Source organism: Meleagris gallopavo, chromosome 5 (assembly GCF_000146605.3).
Source record: "Meleagris gallopavo isolate NT-WF06-2002-E0010 breed Aviagen turkey brand Nicholas breeding stock chromosome 5, Turkey_5.1, whole genome shotgun sequence".
NCBI lineage: Eukaryota > Metazoa > Chordata > Aves > Galliformes > Phasianidae > Meleagris > Meleagris gallopavo.
This window is the reverse complement of record NC_015015.2, coordinates 24,995,542-25,013,155: the sequence shown is the minus strand read 5'-3', so window position 1 is coordinate 25,013,155 and position 17,614 is coordinate 24,995,542. Positions and strand designations below refer to the sequence as shown.

Sequence of the window (17,614 nt, the reverse complement as noted above, 5' to 3'; positions counted from 1 at the left end):
GAATTAATCAAATGTAATGATGAAAGGCATTTCCTTATCTGAAGCCAGATACTGGGATGAAAAGACATCCTTTTTCTAATCAATATCCTTCTGCACCCGTCTATAGTCTATTTTTTTTTTCATATTGATCTTTGTGTGCAACAAGTCACATGCTAAAATGATAAGCAGAGATGATTGACTTCTTAGGGTTGGCATAAGATCCACTTGGCTTGAACCTTGTGGCATCTGATGAAAGATAAAGTAATGGAAAAATTGCAAGTAATAATGAACTCATGGATAAGACATATTTGCTGTTTTCAAGTAATTGATGTGTGGAAGTCATCCATGATCCTCACAGCTATGGAAAAGTTCACACATCCGCAATAACTAATAATCACACCATACTTAAAAACTCTATTGGCTCAACTCTGCATGCATAATTTTCCCAACTGAGGAGTGTTTAGTTTCATTGGGAAGAACTATTGGTTATGTGAGAAGTAGGCGGGGCATTAAAAATAAAGAAATAACATGATTGTGATATGATTGTTATTTAAAAGATTTATGCTTGTGTGGTTTTAGCATGTTTTTTGTTTAAAACTAAATTCAAATGCAGATTCCATAAAGCAGCAAAAGATTAAAGATGATTTTAGATATTCAAATTAATATTTTGGCAAGAATATTAGAGTGGAGGAGAAATAAATGCACTCCATAAAGCAAGGCTCTTATGGGGGATAGAGTAGCTGGCAGTAGCGATTTCTAGCTAATTTTAACACCAACATTGCTTTTCTTTACTTGTAAACATCAGTCCTTTAAACTAGCACTTCCAGTTTGAAAGCAGTTCCACCCAATCCCTGCCTTCAGGAGGGTTTGTTTTGCCACATAGTAATTCAAATTAGGGAACTATTCTATCTTAAGACTAAATTTTTCTGTGAATCTCTGATTTTAAGAAAGTTTTAGAAAAGTACTGCTGCCAAAATTTGTGATTACAACCTCTCTGTCATGTGGTATAACTTGCAAGAACAACATACATAGGAAAAAGTAGTGCTTCCTAGGCTGATTCTGTCTTTTTATTAATCTAAAGAGCTGTTGTAATTCAAGTAGCAGTGCTTATCGTTAGAGGATGATATTATGTGAGTATGATTATGTGATGTTAAGTGGTTTTGATAGTGCTGCAGATTTTTAACATTTGAGAATCTTTTATTGTAACTGCTTATTCTGTGACTAGCCTAACATTATAGCAGTAAGTATAATTTAAAATTTTACGTCAAAGGATTTTAGCAAAAGCAGCATTGTAAAAGAATATCTGATATTTTTTAAAGAATATAAATGTTATAACCACATATACTAAGGAACAGTAATGAATGAATGTAACCAAAAGTGAGATGCGTTTAATAGCCTATGAATGGTTTGATCTCTGCTATGTTTAAAAATGCTCCAAGCTATATTTCCTTTGATCTCTCTTTGTGGTTTTTTTTTTTTTTTTGGATGAAAGTTAATATTTAGTAAAAGACACATGGAAATTCACTTTCAGGAGTCATTAGTCATTATTTTCTTAAATACATATTGTAATAGATAGTGATACTTCAGCTGGGGTGTGCATTTCTGATTTTAATGAATCACAAAATTGCTCTTTGTTAAGGGTAACAAATCTTAAAAGGAATATTACTCTTCAGTCATAAGTTGAAAAAACATGAGCAAATATGAAAATTGTTGACAGTCACAGGGATGTGCTATAGGTGCAAGTTATTAAGTCAGAATAATTTCATTGTTGAAATGGTCTGCAGCATGATTTGATGCACTTTGATTAGAGGTAGAATTCAAGTTTTTAATATTAGTGATTAGCGTTAGTTTTTAATGTGTATATGAAAAATCTGAATTTGAATGAGAAGTATGATGATGGAGGGCATGGGAAGTGTGTCAACTGATGGGAAGAGTACTATAAATAGATATATTGAGATTATTATAGACAAAACTCAGTATAAAAGGGGAAGGTGAAATGATGGAACAAACTGTACTTGGAGATCCTGAATGTTTTTTGCATACAAGATTTTTTTCTTTTTCTCCAAGTAGTTGCCTGATGGAGGAGCTAGAGAAAAAGAGTTCACTTGAGTTGGAGTTGCTTGCTTTCTGTCATCGTTCCAATAACAGCTAGCTAGCCAATAGGTTTAGGATTGGAACTTCTTTGAAGCAAATGACAAAATGTTGCAGGCAAGTATTTAATTCAAATTGCAGCTCCTCAGTTCAGATAATTTGAAATTATGGCACTCTAGGGAACAGAATTTCTCCTCTCTCCATCTTCCCAGACATAATGTATGAATGTATAGTTGTTTCGTTTTTTGGTAGGAAGTACTTGAATGGTATGCAATACTCAAGGTACCAGTGAACCAGGGATATATAAAAAAGCAGAGATGATCTTTGTGTTGTCCTCTGTTTCGTCTGAATTGCTAATGTTTGATTTTATTGCTTTTTGACTGCTATTTATCATTAAGTTGCCATCGCTTTTAACTGTGTATCATAAAAAAAACAATATCTTATTTTTGGTTGCCAGTAGTCTGTTGCATTTTTAATGAGAAGTTATGATTATTTTTTCTGATGTACATAATTTTTACATTTATCTATGCATAACCTCAACTGATATTTCATTCCCAAGTTATTTGGTACCGTAAGGTCACTCAGCAGTTCCTCTTAGTTGTCTCTTGTCTTTTCTTTCTTCCTTTTTTAAAAACACAAACAAACAAACAAAAACCCAACACTAAATGACATGTTGTCAACCAACTTCAGTTATTTTAGTTCTAGTTCTGCTTTCCAGATTGTCTATGGAAATATTGATTGGTGCTGATCGTATCTTGCTCCTTGCAGAACTAGTGACTTCTTTCCTTTGTCTGAAGTGACTGCTTAGTCTTGTTTTGTGCCTTTTAACAAATTATTGTGTAAAGCACTTGTCCTTTTATGCCATATCTGTTTAGTTTCTTTAAAAAGACTTGTCAGATACTTTTTAGGAATACTGGATTGTGCGTACCAGTGTGACTGTTTGTTTAAAAACTCCGAGATTTGGAATTAGTTCTTTATTTCAAGAAACCATATTATCTTCTCAACTATATCCCTTTTATTCCAATGTTCAGTAGTTCTGTTCATCGTTACAACATCTACCTACTTTCCTAGGTGCAAATATCAGATTCCCAAAACTGAGGTTTATTGGATGTCACATGTAACCCTTCTTAAAAAATTGACAATATATTTGCCACGCTCAAATCCTAATATACCACTGCATTTACAAGTGAGACCTTTTGTGCCGTCATTTATAGATCAGTTATTTCACTCTCAAGCTTCTTTCAGGCTTTGGTGAATACCATCAAATGATGACATTCATTTTTGTTTTATGTATTCCCTATGCGTTTCAATTTAAAGGCAAATCTTCTGATGAGTTTCCTAAAGCAGCATTTTTCCTGGGTACTTTCTCATTTTCTTTCACTGTCAACACAGATGCAAAAAGTCACTGAATTTCTCTATTGCAGTCTTACTTTCTTTGAATGTAGTTCTTATACCTTGACAATTTATTCTTCCTACGTATTCTCTGGTAAGTTTTACCATCTTGGGATTTTTTTAAATTAGTTTTAGTGTATTTTATTTATTTCTCAGTCTATTTTGCTTTGTCTCAGTTGCTCTTTTGCACCTTCAGTAACTTACCATTTTTTTAAAACTACATACTTTTTTGTTGTTTAGGAGTTCTCCTAATCTACTGTTCATTTATGTGGGATTTTTTTTTTTTAAACTTCCTTCAGATCTGTCTTAATTGCTATTTTATGCTCTGCTCTGTGCTTCCTACTTGGTCTATATTAGACTGCTTGGTTTGCAAGACCAAAATGAAGCTAAACTGGGAGTTAAGTTCAGACAGTCTTTAAAGAATGTGACCATGAATTATGTCACAAGCTAAATAATGATCTTCTTGAAGAAAAATTGTGTTTAAATATCCAAGAAATCCATTCCAAAATTTGAAAGCAGTGCTATTAGTGATCCAGATAGAAGATCATGAGTCAGGTTTTCTATATATGAATAATTTGTGCAATAATATATTTTTCAGTGGAACTTGAATTAAAAATGTAAATATTGATCTTCATAAGTGATGACTCATCAGCCTAAAAATAACAGCTCTCTGTTCTGTACTTTGTATTCACAGATGATCTAGAAAAGGTGCGAATAGTGAAGTGACAGTGATGATAAAAGGGCATTGAGAATAGTAAAGCTGTAGACAGGCATGGAAGAACTGCAGAAAGACACTGTAACTCTGAGGTAATTATAGATGAAAATTATTGTAAAGGAGTGCATAGATGGAAATCGTTTTGAAATGTACACAGTGATAGGCCAACCTCTCTGCAATCTTGCAGACTTTCTGAAAATAGCGGTCCAGTGCCTAAGAACATCTCATATGGTTTGTGGTAGATCAGGGAAAAGTACACGGAAAGGGGAAAAACGAATCGGTAAAAGAATAAATAGATGAAGAGAGACATGAAGGGAATATGACAGCAAGCTATTCCCTGCATGGGTCCAAAAAGTGAACAGGGAACAATTGCAAACTTTACCTTCCAGTTCAAAGGTTAGTGAGCCTCAAATGTAAGTAACAGAAGATAAATTGAAAACAAATAGTTCTTTCCACAGCATGGAAATAAATTGTAGTTTATTTGTAGTGATGTTATGGACGCTAAAAGCTTTCATGGGTTCAGAAAATATATGATGAATTCAGAGCTGGAAAATCTTAAATATCATCTTTGGCTCAAAAGCAGTTTTTTGTGCCAGCTTTTTATATCCTCAGAAAGTATGTCGGAAAAGTATGATAATATGGTTTCTGCATCCTTTTTTCTTCCCTCTGCATATGCTGTTGGCAGCAGTCACAGACAGGAGATTGGGTTGAATAGAACTTTGATCTAACTCATCTGTCTGCTCTCATGATTAGCTGTCCATGCTGTCTACTCTTCTACTGTCTAAATTAATTATAGGTTAAGTGTCTACTACAAACTAAATTCATATATATATATTTTTAATTTGTCCCAACTTGTAAATACTGTTGCCAGAGTTCCACTTGAGTTTCTTAATACCTGTCTCCCATTTCATACCAGTCATTATTGCTTGAAGACATGATGAAATCCTTCTTCAGGCCAGGTCATGTTGTTGACTCTAACACTTCCTCGGAAGATCTTGGCCTGAATGGTTTTCACAAGCAGATTCATGATTCTGTCATTGCTGAGCTACTCATCTCCTTTGTTTTTCTGGACATTGCTTTCTGATGCAGATAGTGCCTTGGGCCCATTTGATCTCTGTGGACTAGCCTTTGAATGAGGCACTCCATGGCACTATAGAGAGTCTCCAAAGCCTCTTCAAACTGAGGATAAAGTGATACCTTGTGCTGTTCTGCTGGCAGTATGTCATTGTGCGTATATTTCAGTGACCTTAGTTCCACCTTCCTTCCAGCATAGCCAAGCACCAAACCATTTCCAACCTCGCATGTCCTTCAGCAATGCATTCCTTCGTTGAGCAGGTCAAAGCCCTAAGATTTTGGTAGACCTCCTCCATTACATGGGTGCACTCAATGCCATCTTCCTGACAGCTAAGCTCTTTTGGAGTAGTTTTGCATGGTTTAGCAGTTACTGATCTGATTTCCCGCATTTTTTTAAAAGGAGAGCTACACTCTTCAGATATTTAAAGAGATGACACTCCTATGTGTGTGCAGCCAATACTCTCTTTTTATCATAGTAGAACTGCAGATGCAGAATTAAGCACCCTTAAAGTAAGGATGCTAAGGAATTAGATGTGACAGATAAAAAGATAGAAATTCCTCTTTCTCCTGTTCTTCTTAGCAAATTATCAGATCTTATTCACCATCTATGATATTGCAGTGTGCTTTCTCAGCTGACTCAGAGGGAATTCTTGGCTTTTCTTGGTGATCACATCATGCATTGTGCTGTAGACTGGACACAGCACTCTGGACATAGTCTTGTGGTTTGCCAGCTGGACAGAGCTTGTTCTTCAGAGCTTTGCCAGTGCAGACAGCTGTTTGCTATTCATTTATCACCTGTGTGATCATCTCACCAAAGTTTTTCTTTTTTTCCAAAAAATTGAAGCATTTCCATTTATATGTAGGGTATACCCTAACCTTTACTTGATTGGATTAAATATTGAGAAATTAATGGCTTTTTGTTGTATATATCCCCTTGCACCTTTCTTTGAACAATCCTTATCAGGAGCTTTTTTTTTTCCTCTGTAAATTGCTACGTATCTCCTGCCTGGAGTTGGTAGAAGTTCTTCAGGCCATTGTGCTGTATGCCTTCTGTAGTTGTGCTTTGTTTGCCTGCACTGAGTGTTGGGTTTCCCAAATGAGGAAGTTGAATTAGCAAATAATAGAGGTAGGTTGTTGCTAGTGGAAAGGGCAATACTTTGGAGTATCTGAACAGATCTATTTATGAAATTCCTTGGTATGTAAATTAGGGATATTGATGGTAATGATCCCAAGAAGCTAACCAACTATTCCAACACTTCAGAATGCTGGAAGCAAGAATTTTTATTTTGCTGACAAATTCAGACTGTAAATAGGTTGATAATATATTACTACTTCGCTATTTAAAATAAGTGCTTGATTTCAAGCAGTCATTTTATTGGTGTTCAAAACTACATTGCTCTATCACTTAACTCTATGGCACTAACATTTTTAAGAGGGTTTTAAAAGTAATTATTATAATTCTGTACATTTAAGTAATTGCAGAATTAACTGTGTGTTTAAAAATATTTTTACATCATGTAAGAGTTCAAAGAAATGGTTTCATTGAAGAAAGCCTTTTTGATAGTTAAAATAAATTCTTGTAATAGAAAAAAATACTGTTCTAATTCCATTTTACTTTGTTATAAGTACTGTAACACTTATAGAGGATCTGAGACACAGGAGTACAGCTTTATTAACAAAAGGTGCTTTTAATGTTTTCAAATGAATTTTGTGGAAATTAATAATTCACTTTTTTTTTTTATAGTCTGGAACTCACTCTGATTTGCAAGAATATTGATAATATTGTGTCATTTGTTACAAAGTTAACTTCTCCAAAGGATTGTGTTCCCACTTCTTCAGTGTTAAAGGCCCTCTGCTGTAGGCTGTAGTTTAATCCAGCCCTTCCCTGACCCCCAGCATCTATCTCCCACTCTTTCTCTTGGTCTGACATAAGTCTTTGTGCAGTTTTGTGACAAGTCAAATTAGGAAATTCAGCTGAAAAATACTGTGGCAAAAATAAATGACTACCTGACCAAAACTTTCTGCTTTTCTGTGTGTGGGAAATTGCATCCTTTATTCATTAGAGGAGACAGAGCTCTATAGGCTTTCCCTGTCACACAAATATCTAGTACTTCCTTTCTCTTATGGTAAGGTCTCAAGTGCCTTTTATTTCTGTTGGTCTAATCAAGCAACATAATGAAGTTTATTTTGATGCAATTGCTTTCAAGTAAAACTTAATTTTGATGTTACTGCACTTATTTTGGACTTAAAAATGGTTTGTGTGCCTAAAATGTACACGTTTTTCTCTGCCTGTATCAGCTAGTTTAGTTAAAGATAATAATGTTTTGTGCTGGATTCTGTTGTGTACTGAAAAATAGTGTGGGAACTTGAAATACTTGTTTTTAAATAAGGCTGTTATCTTGAAATGAAATGGTATATATTTAATTTGTCTTCAAACTGAAGAAAATATTGCCACTTTTGTAATAACAACATAGCTGAATGTGCTGAAGTTGCCAGAAGGAAATCTAGGCTATTTGGCAGCAGATCACAAGACAGTTGGGAGCTTTTCACACCTGGAATCTGCAAATGGTAATGAGAATTTTGGTACCCAGAAGCTTGAGATAGGAAAACATAAAATAGCATTGGTTAAGTATAGTTTTGTGGTTTGTCCTTTTTTTGAAATAATTTCTTCATAACCAGTACAGTTGGAAATTTAGGTTAAGGTCTTAGTTTTAGTTTTCTCATTGACCTGCTGGATAATGATTATCAGTTATGTTAAAGACCCTAACTTTGAATGAAGATATCTAGAAAATACTTAGTTTATAAGAGTAGAATATTTTTCAGATACACACTTAAAGCATTTAGATTTTGCATTTTGAACACGGACTTTACCATAAATTAAGAATTAAGACCTTTGAAAATGTCCTGTATTGATTCTCTGTTTATTCAGACTTGCTGAATGTTCCCTTGCTCCTTTAAGTTTTCTTCTGCTCCAAGGTAGAAAGTACAGAAGTGGCAAGCAACTTTGGAAGGCAGCCATACAGAACTAATAACAGGAGTTCTTAATAGCAAAATGCTGATATTAGTCCACAGAAGTGGCCATAGAAGATATATACATGCATATATGTTTGTATGTATATACAAACACATGTACATATGTCTGTACATACATTCTGTGGAACAGAAGTAATCTGTCCTTGTTTTGTCCTGTGACTACATTCAGACTACTTTCTCACCCTTATGTTTAGATTTTAACATCTGCAAAGGCTGATTAGCAGATATTGGCTTCCATTTAGGGTCGTCTCTAAAGAAATTCTAATATACACAAGCATACATGTACACAAATTACATGACAGTCTTTCCATTCTGAATTAGAGTCAGCTCTTAGAAATATGACAGTTTTTTGGGAAAGTTTTGCTTTGTCTAACTGCGTGTAATGTTTTAATGTACTTGGTTGGATTAAATTAAAGAGTTCTTTTGGGTAGATGGTAAGTAGTTATAAGCAGTTTAAGTGGCTAGAAGAGTATTGAATACTGAATGCTGTTTGTACAATATTAAATTTGGTTATAAGCACCACTTGTCCTTTAACTGTATTATACTGTGGTCAGTTCCCAGACAAAGGAAGGCTTTTGTTGTGGAACAAAATCTGTACTTAATATTTTGTCCTAATTATTCCATGAACTATCACCTGGAAATAAATTGCCAAAGGGTTAATTGCCTTTAATTGTGATAATTCTGTTATCCTGTTTGTTTACTCTCTTGACATAAACTGATCTGATAGTGAAACTGATGGATATATAATTTCATGAAATGTGCTGCCATTAAAGAGGTTGTTGTTTAGGAGAGCAATAAAGAAAAGTTCACTTTGCAGAAAATGGCCTTACTGCCACCTGTAGAACTGCATTGTTAGAAGATTCCTCCCTCGATTGAGTAAGGGAAAGCTTGCACCTTAACTGTATGTCATTAACTACTCATTTGCTTCAGTAGAATATGGAACGTGCTGGAATGCTCTGATACTGTTTACTACCATTATAAAGTCTTCAGCTGCTTTGCTGAAAGCAATAGCTGGCTGTATTTCAGTAATATAAATGGTACTATCAGTGTTTTTTATGCACTTCTTAGTCATCTGTAGCATTTAGAATGTGTCTGAACAATCTGAATTTGAGTCCTCTAAAATTCAGAAACTTTTCAGTTTTGTCTTGAACACCACTTCCAAAAAAAGTCCTTTAAAGGTAGTCCTCTCAAAAAATATCTTTCCATATGAATTTTAAGAGGGCTGTAGTCTGAACTGCATGAGTGTGTTTTTTTCTGTCAAGGTATTTACATAGTGCAATGCATTAATAATTCTTAACTCAGTGAAACTGAAAATTTGTTAAAGTCAAAAGAGCACACAGCAGAGCAGTGAAAATCAGTCTATATCAGAGTGTGAATAAGAACTTTAAAGGAACCTTGTTCTCTCAGCAGTGTAGGCATGTAAGCATCTGATACAGCTGTGATTTTGCAGAAATGTAAATCAGCTTTGGACTTAAATTAGGGAAGAAAGACTGTTAGCATAAACAAACAAAATTCATCTTTTCAAAAATTCATCTTAAGCATCGGTATAATTGAGTGTAATTCAGTGTGAGTGTCTAACTGGGAGTTACTGCCCATACCACAGGAAGAATCTGGAGCAAGGAGAGGCTTCTTAAAGGAGGACCACAGAGAAGACCCATGGGATAGGAAGGAAGGCTTAATTTAGAGGAGGCTAAAAATGATTTGATCTCTGTGTTTAGATGCTTAAATGAGGTAAAATTAGCAGGACTGGAATTCAGTTTCCAAAAGTGTGACAAAGTCCTGTGGTAAGAAACTAAAATTAGACGGGTTAAACCTTGAAAGAAAACCGTCTGCTCACTGTGAGGGAAGGGACTTGACAGAATGCTTTATAGAGGAGAGCAGGGAACTTGCAGCTTCTGATGACCAAGTATGTGTGCACATACACTGCAGAGGGTGAAGAGCTGCCTGAACAGGTAGAGGTTCTGACTAATTTTAAACTCTTGTGGCCTTGAAATCTACGTACATAAAAACTCCTACATTTGGGGAACACAAAGTTGTACAAATTAACTGCAACATGTTTGTAACATTTGTCTTTCTTAGGTGAAACAGTGCTTGGCTATTTTATGTGCAACAAAGTAGTGCTAGGTTTTTAAGCTTCAGGAGGTGATTAGCACCTTGGGGGTGCTAATTAGCATCAGGGGTCAGGAGAGAATTGCCTCCTGTCCACGATTCTTTAACATATCCTCAGTTTTTGGTGTTTTAAATACTAGTCAGTGATAACATAGAATAAATTTTCTTGCTTTGTAATGATATAGGATGGCAAGAGATTTAACAAGGAGTCAATATATTGGAATAGAGAAGAAAAGGCTGAGTGGAGGCCTAATGGTGGCCTAGAGCTCCTCATGAGGGGAGTGCATGGGCAGGACTGATCTCTGCTCTCTGGTGAAGGTGACAGGACCCAAGGGAACAGCATGGAGTGGATTGGGTATTAGGAAAAGTTTCTTCTCTAGCTCCCCAGGGCATTGATCACAGCCCCAAGTGCCGGTATTCAAGGAATGTTTGCACGGCACTCTCAGACACAGAAGTTGGATTTTGGGTGCTGCTTTGTGGAGCCGGGAGCTGGGCTCAGTGATCCTCGTGGATCCCTTCCAACTCGGGATGTTCTGGTTCTTTATGAGTAAGATTGAGGAATTGTGCATAAGTGAAGATTTTTATCCTGTCCAGGCAGATGTTATCTACAGCATTATGGTACTTCTAAGGTAATTCTTAAAAATGTGGTATGTTTCTGTTGGTGTACATCTGTGTGGTAACACTGCATTCTGGGCTAGTTATTGATGCTCTCCTAGTGTGCTCAAGACTTTGGAAATTGAGAGATCTCAGAAATATTATCAGAGATGTGACTATAAGTTGTGATTTGAAATGTATATTAAAAAGGTATTTAATTGGATTCTAGATCAAGGCTGATAGGAATACCAGTACAAAACTCTAAAACCATTGTTGTCATGTATTTAACAAAGTATTTACTATTTCTACAGATGATTAATTTCTCTTGTGAGAAAGCTTTAGCAAAATTCAAACTTGTCAATTTTTGATCTCATTCCAAGCAGATGAATACTTTCTGCACTGTCTTTTTTTTTTTATTTTTATTTTTTAATAAATAAACAAAACATGTGCCAGGGGAATAAAAGAAGTAGGAAAATAAAGAAAGATGTAGGAGTAAACACAGTACTTAGTGAAAAACACCACATAATTGGAAGGGGGTGGAAGGGTAAACAAAGACTGGAACAAATGGAAAAATCATGGAGCATGCTGTAAACATGTAATTTTAGAAGTGTTTAATAGATCCTTATCAACTTGTTACTGCTGTTTAATTTTCTCTTTAGCTTGCTTAGTTCTTGTCTGTGTTATGATAACTCCAACCAAAAAGGCCAGTAATTATGGTCAGCAGTTCAGTAATGCTAAGAGTGTTAATTTAAATTACTACAACTTGCTGTATAATTTTAACCTTATTTACGGGGAGAATTTACCAACACCAGTAGAATGGAAATTGGTTTAGTTCAGCTTGATTAAATTCCAGGGTGGACACTTTGACTCAGAATATACAATCTTAATTTGGTTTCGCTTCATTTGTTTGAATTAAACTGATTCAAGCTGTGTATTCTTAATAAGTGTGCTTTCACAGGTATCTAATCCACTCTAATTAGGTATAAATTTAAATCTTCAACTAATTCATATTAATTTTCCTCCAGAGGTTTCTGTTTTGTTGGGCTCAAATGTAAGAATTTACAATTGAAGTGAAAAAGGTATAAATGAATTAGGAAAAATGAGTATGGAAGAGTATAAATATAGAACAAAAACACAACCAAATATAATCACTGTTGTGTTAAACCTCTGTCTTCAATTCATTAAGCAATAGGGTTTTGTTAGTTTTATTTCTTGTGTTTTTTAGATGTAATTTAGGCATGGTATTAAACTGAGCATTTCTGCATATGAAAAGAGATCCTGTGAATTTACATCAGAGTGGTTGTGGCAGTGTATACCATTTGGGTGCTGATTCTGGGGTGAGATGATTTTTCAGTTTTAGCTTATGCTGTTTTGGAAGTGATTGAAATAAAACTGTATCAAATACACTTTTGAAGAGTCTTACTGAATAAGAGAGCTTCTATCATTGTATCAGTGTAACAAGCACAATTCTGGAGAAGCTGGTAGCAAAGAACTGTAGTAAGCTTTTAAGTGGTTGGAGTAGGTGCTGATGAGAGCCATTGTACATGGATTAATCTTCCTTCCCTTCCCTTCAAAATATAGTATATAAATTGCTGTATAAAGTTTGCTTTAGAGTTGATTACCAAAAGACAGGAAATTAAAGAATTAAACTGAAATGCTCAACACAAGTTGTTTCAGGTCTTTGTGTTTTTTGTTTTTATGTGTCTTTATTTTCTTTAGTTGTTTGTACCTTGATATAAACCAGTGAAACTGTACTTAAAGGCATAGTAATACTAAGTATGTGAACTACATTGTAAAACATGAAATAGTTCGTAGGAATTACAATAAATTAAAAATAAATTGCAATTCCAATGTAAGTATTTATTTTTAATTGTGTAATTTTTAGGCTAATATCTTTTTCTAAGTTGTTATTATATATTACTATTACTTAATTGATTATCTACCGAAGTGTTAATTATTTAGTTGATTAAAAGTTATTGTTATTAAAATAAAAGAAAAAGTGTTTATAATTTACAGCAGTTTGAAACTGCCTACATATTCTTATTAACAGATTTAAAATACATACAAAGAACAGTATACTTGGATTTCTTTCTCTATTGGAAGTTGCTTGGCTGTAATTCTAGCACGAGTCACTTTGGGATACAAAAATGCTAGTTAACATGCTATGTGAGAAACGTAACTTTCTGTATTTCTTGCTAGTGTTACCTTATGTTCTGCTCTTATTCTGCAGCCAGTGGTTAAATGGAAGCCACTTCTGGGATCTGGATGGTTTTTACTGACACAAACTTGGCATAGCAGCTCCATCACATCAGGAGGTTGCAATGAGTGGAGGTGGGGAGCAGCCTGACATCCTCACTGTGGGAATCTTGGTCAAAGAAAGATGGAAGGTGGTAAGTATGACTTCCTGCAATTCTTTTTCATTTTTAAAAATACTCCTGTTAGGATATTTAATCCAATTAGCTAGTGATTATGTCAACCATTTTGGTAATCAATCAAGCATCCTATTTCAAGGCTGCCAGCGAAAAAAGAGTATCATGCAAATTTCAGCAATTCTATCCTGCTCAATATGTGTATTTAAACATATTTCATAATCTAGCATAAAATAAGTATTTTTTTGCTGGGATTCTTGAAGTAATAGCAAGATTTCCTTGAGTAGGAACATGAGGCGGTATAAGGCAGTGGACTTCAAGATTTTGTATGAAGGATCACTGACCCCTATTAGTGCTCTCTCTGATTGTTCCTTGTGGAGTTCTCTGATATCCGGCTTTCTCTTTCCCCTTGAAGATTGACAACCCTGCAGTTTGATTGCATGAGAATATTCTATTGCAACCAGTTTAAAAATAATAATAATAATAATAAAAAAAAATATATATATATATATGTATGTGTGCACATTCTGGAAATTACATTAGATTTGCGGCCAGTGTAGAACTGAGAATTTTTGCTGCTCAGGATTTTGGTTTTTGTAATAATAAAATCACATCTGGAGTTTTTGAACATGACCATTTTTTAAACCTATGCTCAAATTTTATTTTATGTAGATATTCTTCATGATAATTCTAGTTTGGGAAGTAAACATAGGAAAGATCTTAGAAAAGTGTACTTCTCAGATTGACTCTCTCTACCAGTTTCAGTTAGTGCTGGCTCCTTGTATCAATGCTTTTCTAGTCTCTTTTCTTTGCCTTTGGAGCTGGAGAAATTTGAATGTAATTATAGTTGTTTATAGGTGGGTTTAAGACGATAATTTGATGTGCAGTATAACAAAAAGCCCAAAGAAAAAAAAAGTTGGAAAAGATGTACTTAAGGCTTCAAGTGTAGGAAGAGAGCAGTGGAGAAGAGGATGGAGAGAATGAGACAAGAGATGCTGAATGCAAAGATGGAATGTGTGAAACTCAGAGTGGAAGACTGTGATGTAGGTGTGAAAAAGTGCAACACCGTCCTTGTCAAGGTAGAAGCATTCTTTTTACCTCCTCCTCAAACAAGGTAGAAGACATTGAGTAGATGTAGCAGGATACCAGTATGAGCGAAAACTTCTGTCTTAACTCAAAAGCAAGATGTTTTTGAACAGAAGGTGGAAAAGGCGCTGGGCTGCCTGAGAGGAAAATGGAATGTAAGAAAACCAGAGCTCAGCCTGCAGTTGAAACTTGGGAGATATATGAAAAGCAACTGAAAGACTTCTATAGGAACATTGGCAACAAAAAGAAGACCAAGGAAAGTGTTAGCTCATTGCTGAATTTCATGTGTGAACTAGTGAAAAGGAGGTGAAAAATGATTTTTCTGTCATCAAAGAGAAGTTCATTTGTGCCTGGAATTATTGTGTGCCATGATTATTGGATGCATGTTAGTGATTCTGGTGTACTTCATCTGAGGACAGAAATTGATCTGTTTATTAATATGGTTGCTTGTTTCTTTATTTTGGCCCACAACTAGAAAAAAAGCTTTTTAGAGGCAGTCTTGCCCAATCTGACCATGTCTCAAAGCTGATAAATTGAAATTACGTTATTAACTGCTCTAAGTGTGTAAAAGTGACAAAGGTGACTGTGTCTCTCTATCCTTTTTCACCGTTCTAATGTGCATTTTCACTGTCCCCACTGTACTTAACTTAGTGCTTATGCTGAAAGCTACAGTCAAATAGACATCTATGTTTAGCTGTTTGAGCCTGAGCAGATAGGTAGATGGGTTAGTTATGAAGTCTTAATGTAATGTGCTGTCTACACAGTGCATGTTTTTAAAGGTGACAGTGAGAGACTAGAAGTGAAAATTGCTAAGTAGTATTTAATATGCCGTAGTCATATAACCTTAGCAAATCTACATTTTCAAATGATGTTTAGAAAATCATGTCATTCATTCCAAGATAAAATATATTAAAAAAATTAAAAGTAAGCATGTTCCTTAGGGTAAGTTTGTTTTGTCTCCTTTTCTCCTGTATCAGTTGAAGAATGGTAGCTACAGGAGAGTTCACAATATGAGAACATTCAATGAAATAGCATTGACATTTTGATACTGGAAGGGACAGGTCCTTGTCTCCTATGAGCAGAGTGAAAACACAACTAACAATATTTTCTCTGAATGTAGTGTATGCCAGAAGCATTCTTTTTACCTCCTCCTCAAACAGATGAATTTTTGTACTGGTGCCTGTTCCTTTAATATGTCTGATAATAAGAATGGTGTTAGTGAACTATGAGTAAATAAGTAACATTTAATATCCATATTCAAAGATAATCTTAGCCATTTTTAGTCATGTGTAAGTCATAGCGCAGAATAGAAAATTCTGTCTTTTTGTACTAACTCCCAAGAAGTTTTGTACCTTTAGTATTCAGTGCTTATATTTCTGGGGGGAAGATAGCTTATTTTAAAATGTCACTGTACGTTTGTTTTTTGAAGGTCTGTGGGTAGCATATGGCTATTTGAGGAAAGCATATATTCAGCATGCTGACTTTGGCCAGATTTGTGCTGCGAGTTGTATTCTTATGTTGTGTGAAATTAAGGAAGTTTAGTGCAGATAGGTATTGTATTAAATTGTTTGCCTAGAATTCTCTTCCAAATTTTATGCAGTTAACCATATATTTGTAGATTTTCAATAGCTCTTTACTTTGTAAAGAGTACAATTATATTAACCCTAAAATCTATTATAACAGTGTTTGCAGTTTGGAAGACAGTTTGAAGAAGTATTGCTGCTTTGTTTCCTTTCTTCTCCTCCTTTTCTAATCTGTTTTTGTATTTGTTTTTTTTTAATGTAGCTAAGGAAAATAGGAGGTGGAGGATTTGGAGAAATTTACGATGCGTTGGACTTGCTTACTCGGGAGAATGTGGCACTGAAGGTTGAGTCAGCTCAGCAGCCAAAGCAAGTGCTGAAAATGGAAGTAGCTGTGTTGAAGAAATTGCAAGGTAGGACTATACCCCAGATATACAGGAAGTAGCATGTCAGTCTATCTGTTAAAAAATAATGAGAATCACAACATAGTCATAGTTTGAGTAAGTACTCTCCATGTTCTCTGAGTTTTTAATTATTCAGCCTCTGGAGGTTTTGCTACAATGAACCTTTTCTTTGAAACAGAATGAAGTGAGAAAAAAAGATGAAAAATTAAATTGCTTTCAGAATCTGTGTTCAGCTGTACTTTATTCTGGATCTGTTTGCTCTCTTTATCTTCTTTTGCTCTAGTTTTTTTTTTTTTTTGTACAAAAAAAGGAGACGGTTAAAAAGAGGAAACAAAAAAACCGATTTAGCATTGAATTGCCGGTCCTTCATGTAGCACCAGTGATAAGAATACTTCGATTTCTTTTTCTCTTGTCAGTACTTGCAAAGAGTTTTCTAAGCTTGGAAATTGGAAAGCATAATTAAAAAAATAACAACAGCAAAAAGGAAACAGAACAAACAACATCAACGGTGAAAACAAAAACAAACAAACAAACAAAAACCAAACAAAAACAACCCCCAAACCCACAAATTTTAAATCCTGTAACTCATAGAAAAAGTAATTATTAGGATCTAGAATACTTTTAGGGTTCAGTTCCTTGACTATTCAGAATTGCGGCTTTGGATACTCACTTTCAATGTACTGTTTAATACTCTGAGGTCTGAAGCTAGTAACACAGATAAGTGTGCAGAGGTATCTCTTCACTGCTTTTCACAATATTTGAATAAAAGGAGTGTTTTAAAAGTGACTTTTTTCTATAAACAATTTATTCTGAATCTGGAAGACTGTGACTAATCTATTGGTCTCTGTCAGCAGCTAGATTTTTTCTGAACTCCGAGTTCGAATAAAACAAAATCTGCATGACATATGGTGCTGCCTAATCAGCTGTAAAGGTCACATTGCTACAGAAATTGACAGCCTCTATAGATTTAAGAGGGCAAGTATGTCACATGTGATAGTGTTAACAAACTGTTCCTATGTTCATATCTTTTTAAAGGACTTCACAAAAACATCTATTAATACACAGCTGAGTAAGAAGATTCAGGGAGTCTGTATTAGTTTTCTTTGAACATTAGCATTAGTCTAAAGATGTAACTTTAATACTAATTGAACAACTTGAATTTTAATTCAAAATACTGTATTAGAACCTTCTACTTTCAATTTAAGTACAGTGAAGTTTGAGTTCAATGGTTACAAAGGTTCTTTTTTT

The 17,614-nt window shown here is 34.7% G+C and overlaps 1 protein-coding gene across 4 annotated transcripts in view; it reads left to right on the top strand.

Annotated features, from left to right (window-relative positions):
* Positions 1-4,152: 4,152 nt before the first annotated feature.
* Positions 4,153-17,614, top strand: part of TTBK2 (tau tubulin kinase 2) — a 68,354-nt gene continuing 54,892 nt past the window's right edge. For all 4 annotated transcript variants that reach the window (XM_003206478.4, XM_031553547.1, XM_031553546.1 and 1 more), the window contains exons 1-3: positions 4,153-4,269; positions 13,218-13,377; positions 16,228-16,375. In XM_003206478.4, the coding sequence (XP_003206526.1) occupies positions 13,309-13,377; positions 16,228-16,375 (217 nt within the window). In that variant the 5' untranslated portion in view covers positions 4,153-4,269; positions 13,218-13,308. The remainder of the gene's footprint in view (positions 4,270-13,217; positions 13,378-16,227; positions 16,376-17,614) is intronic.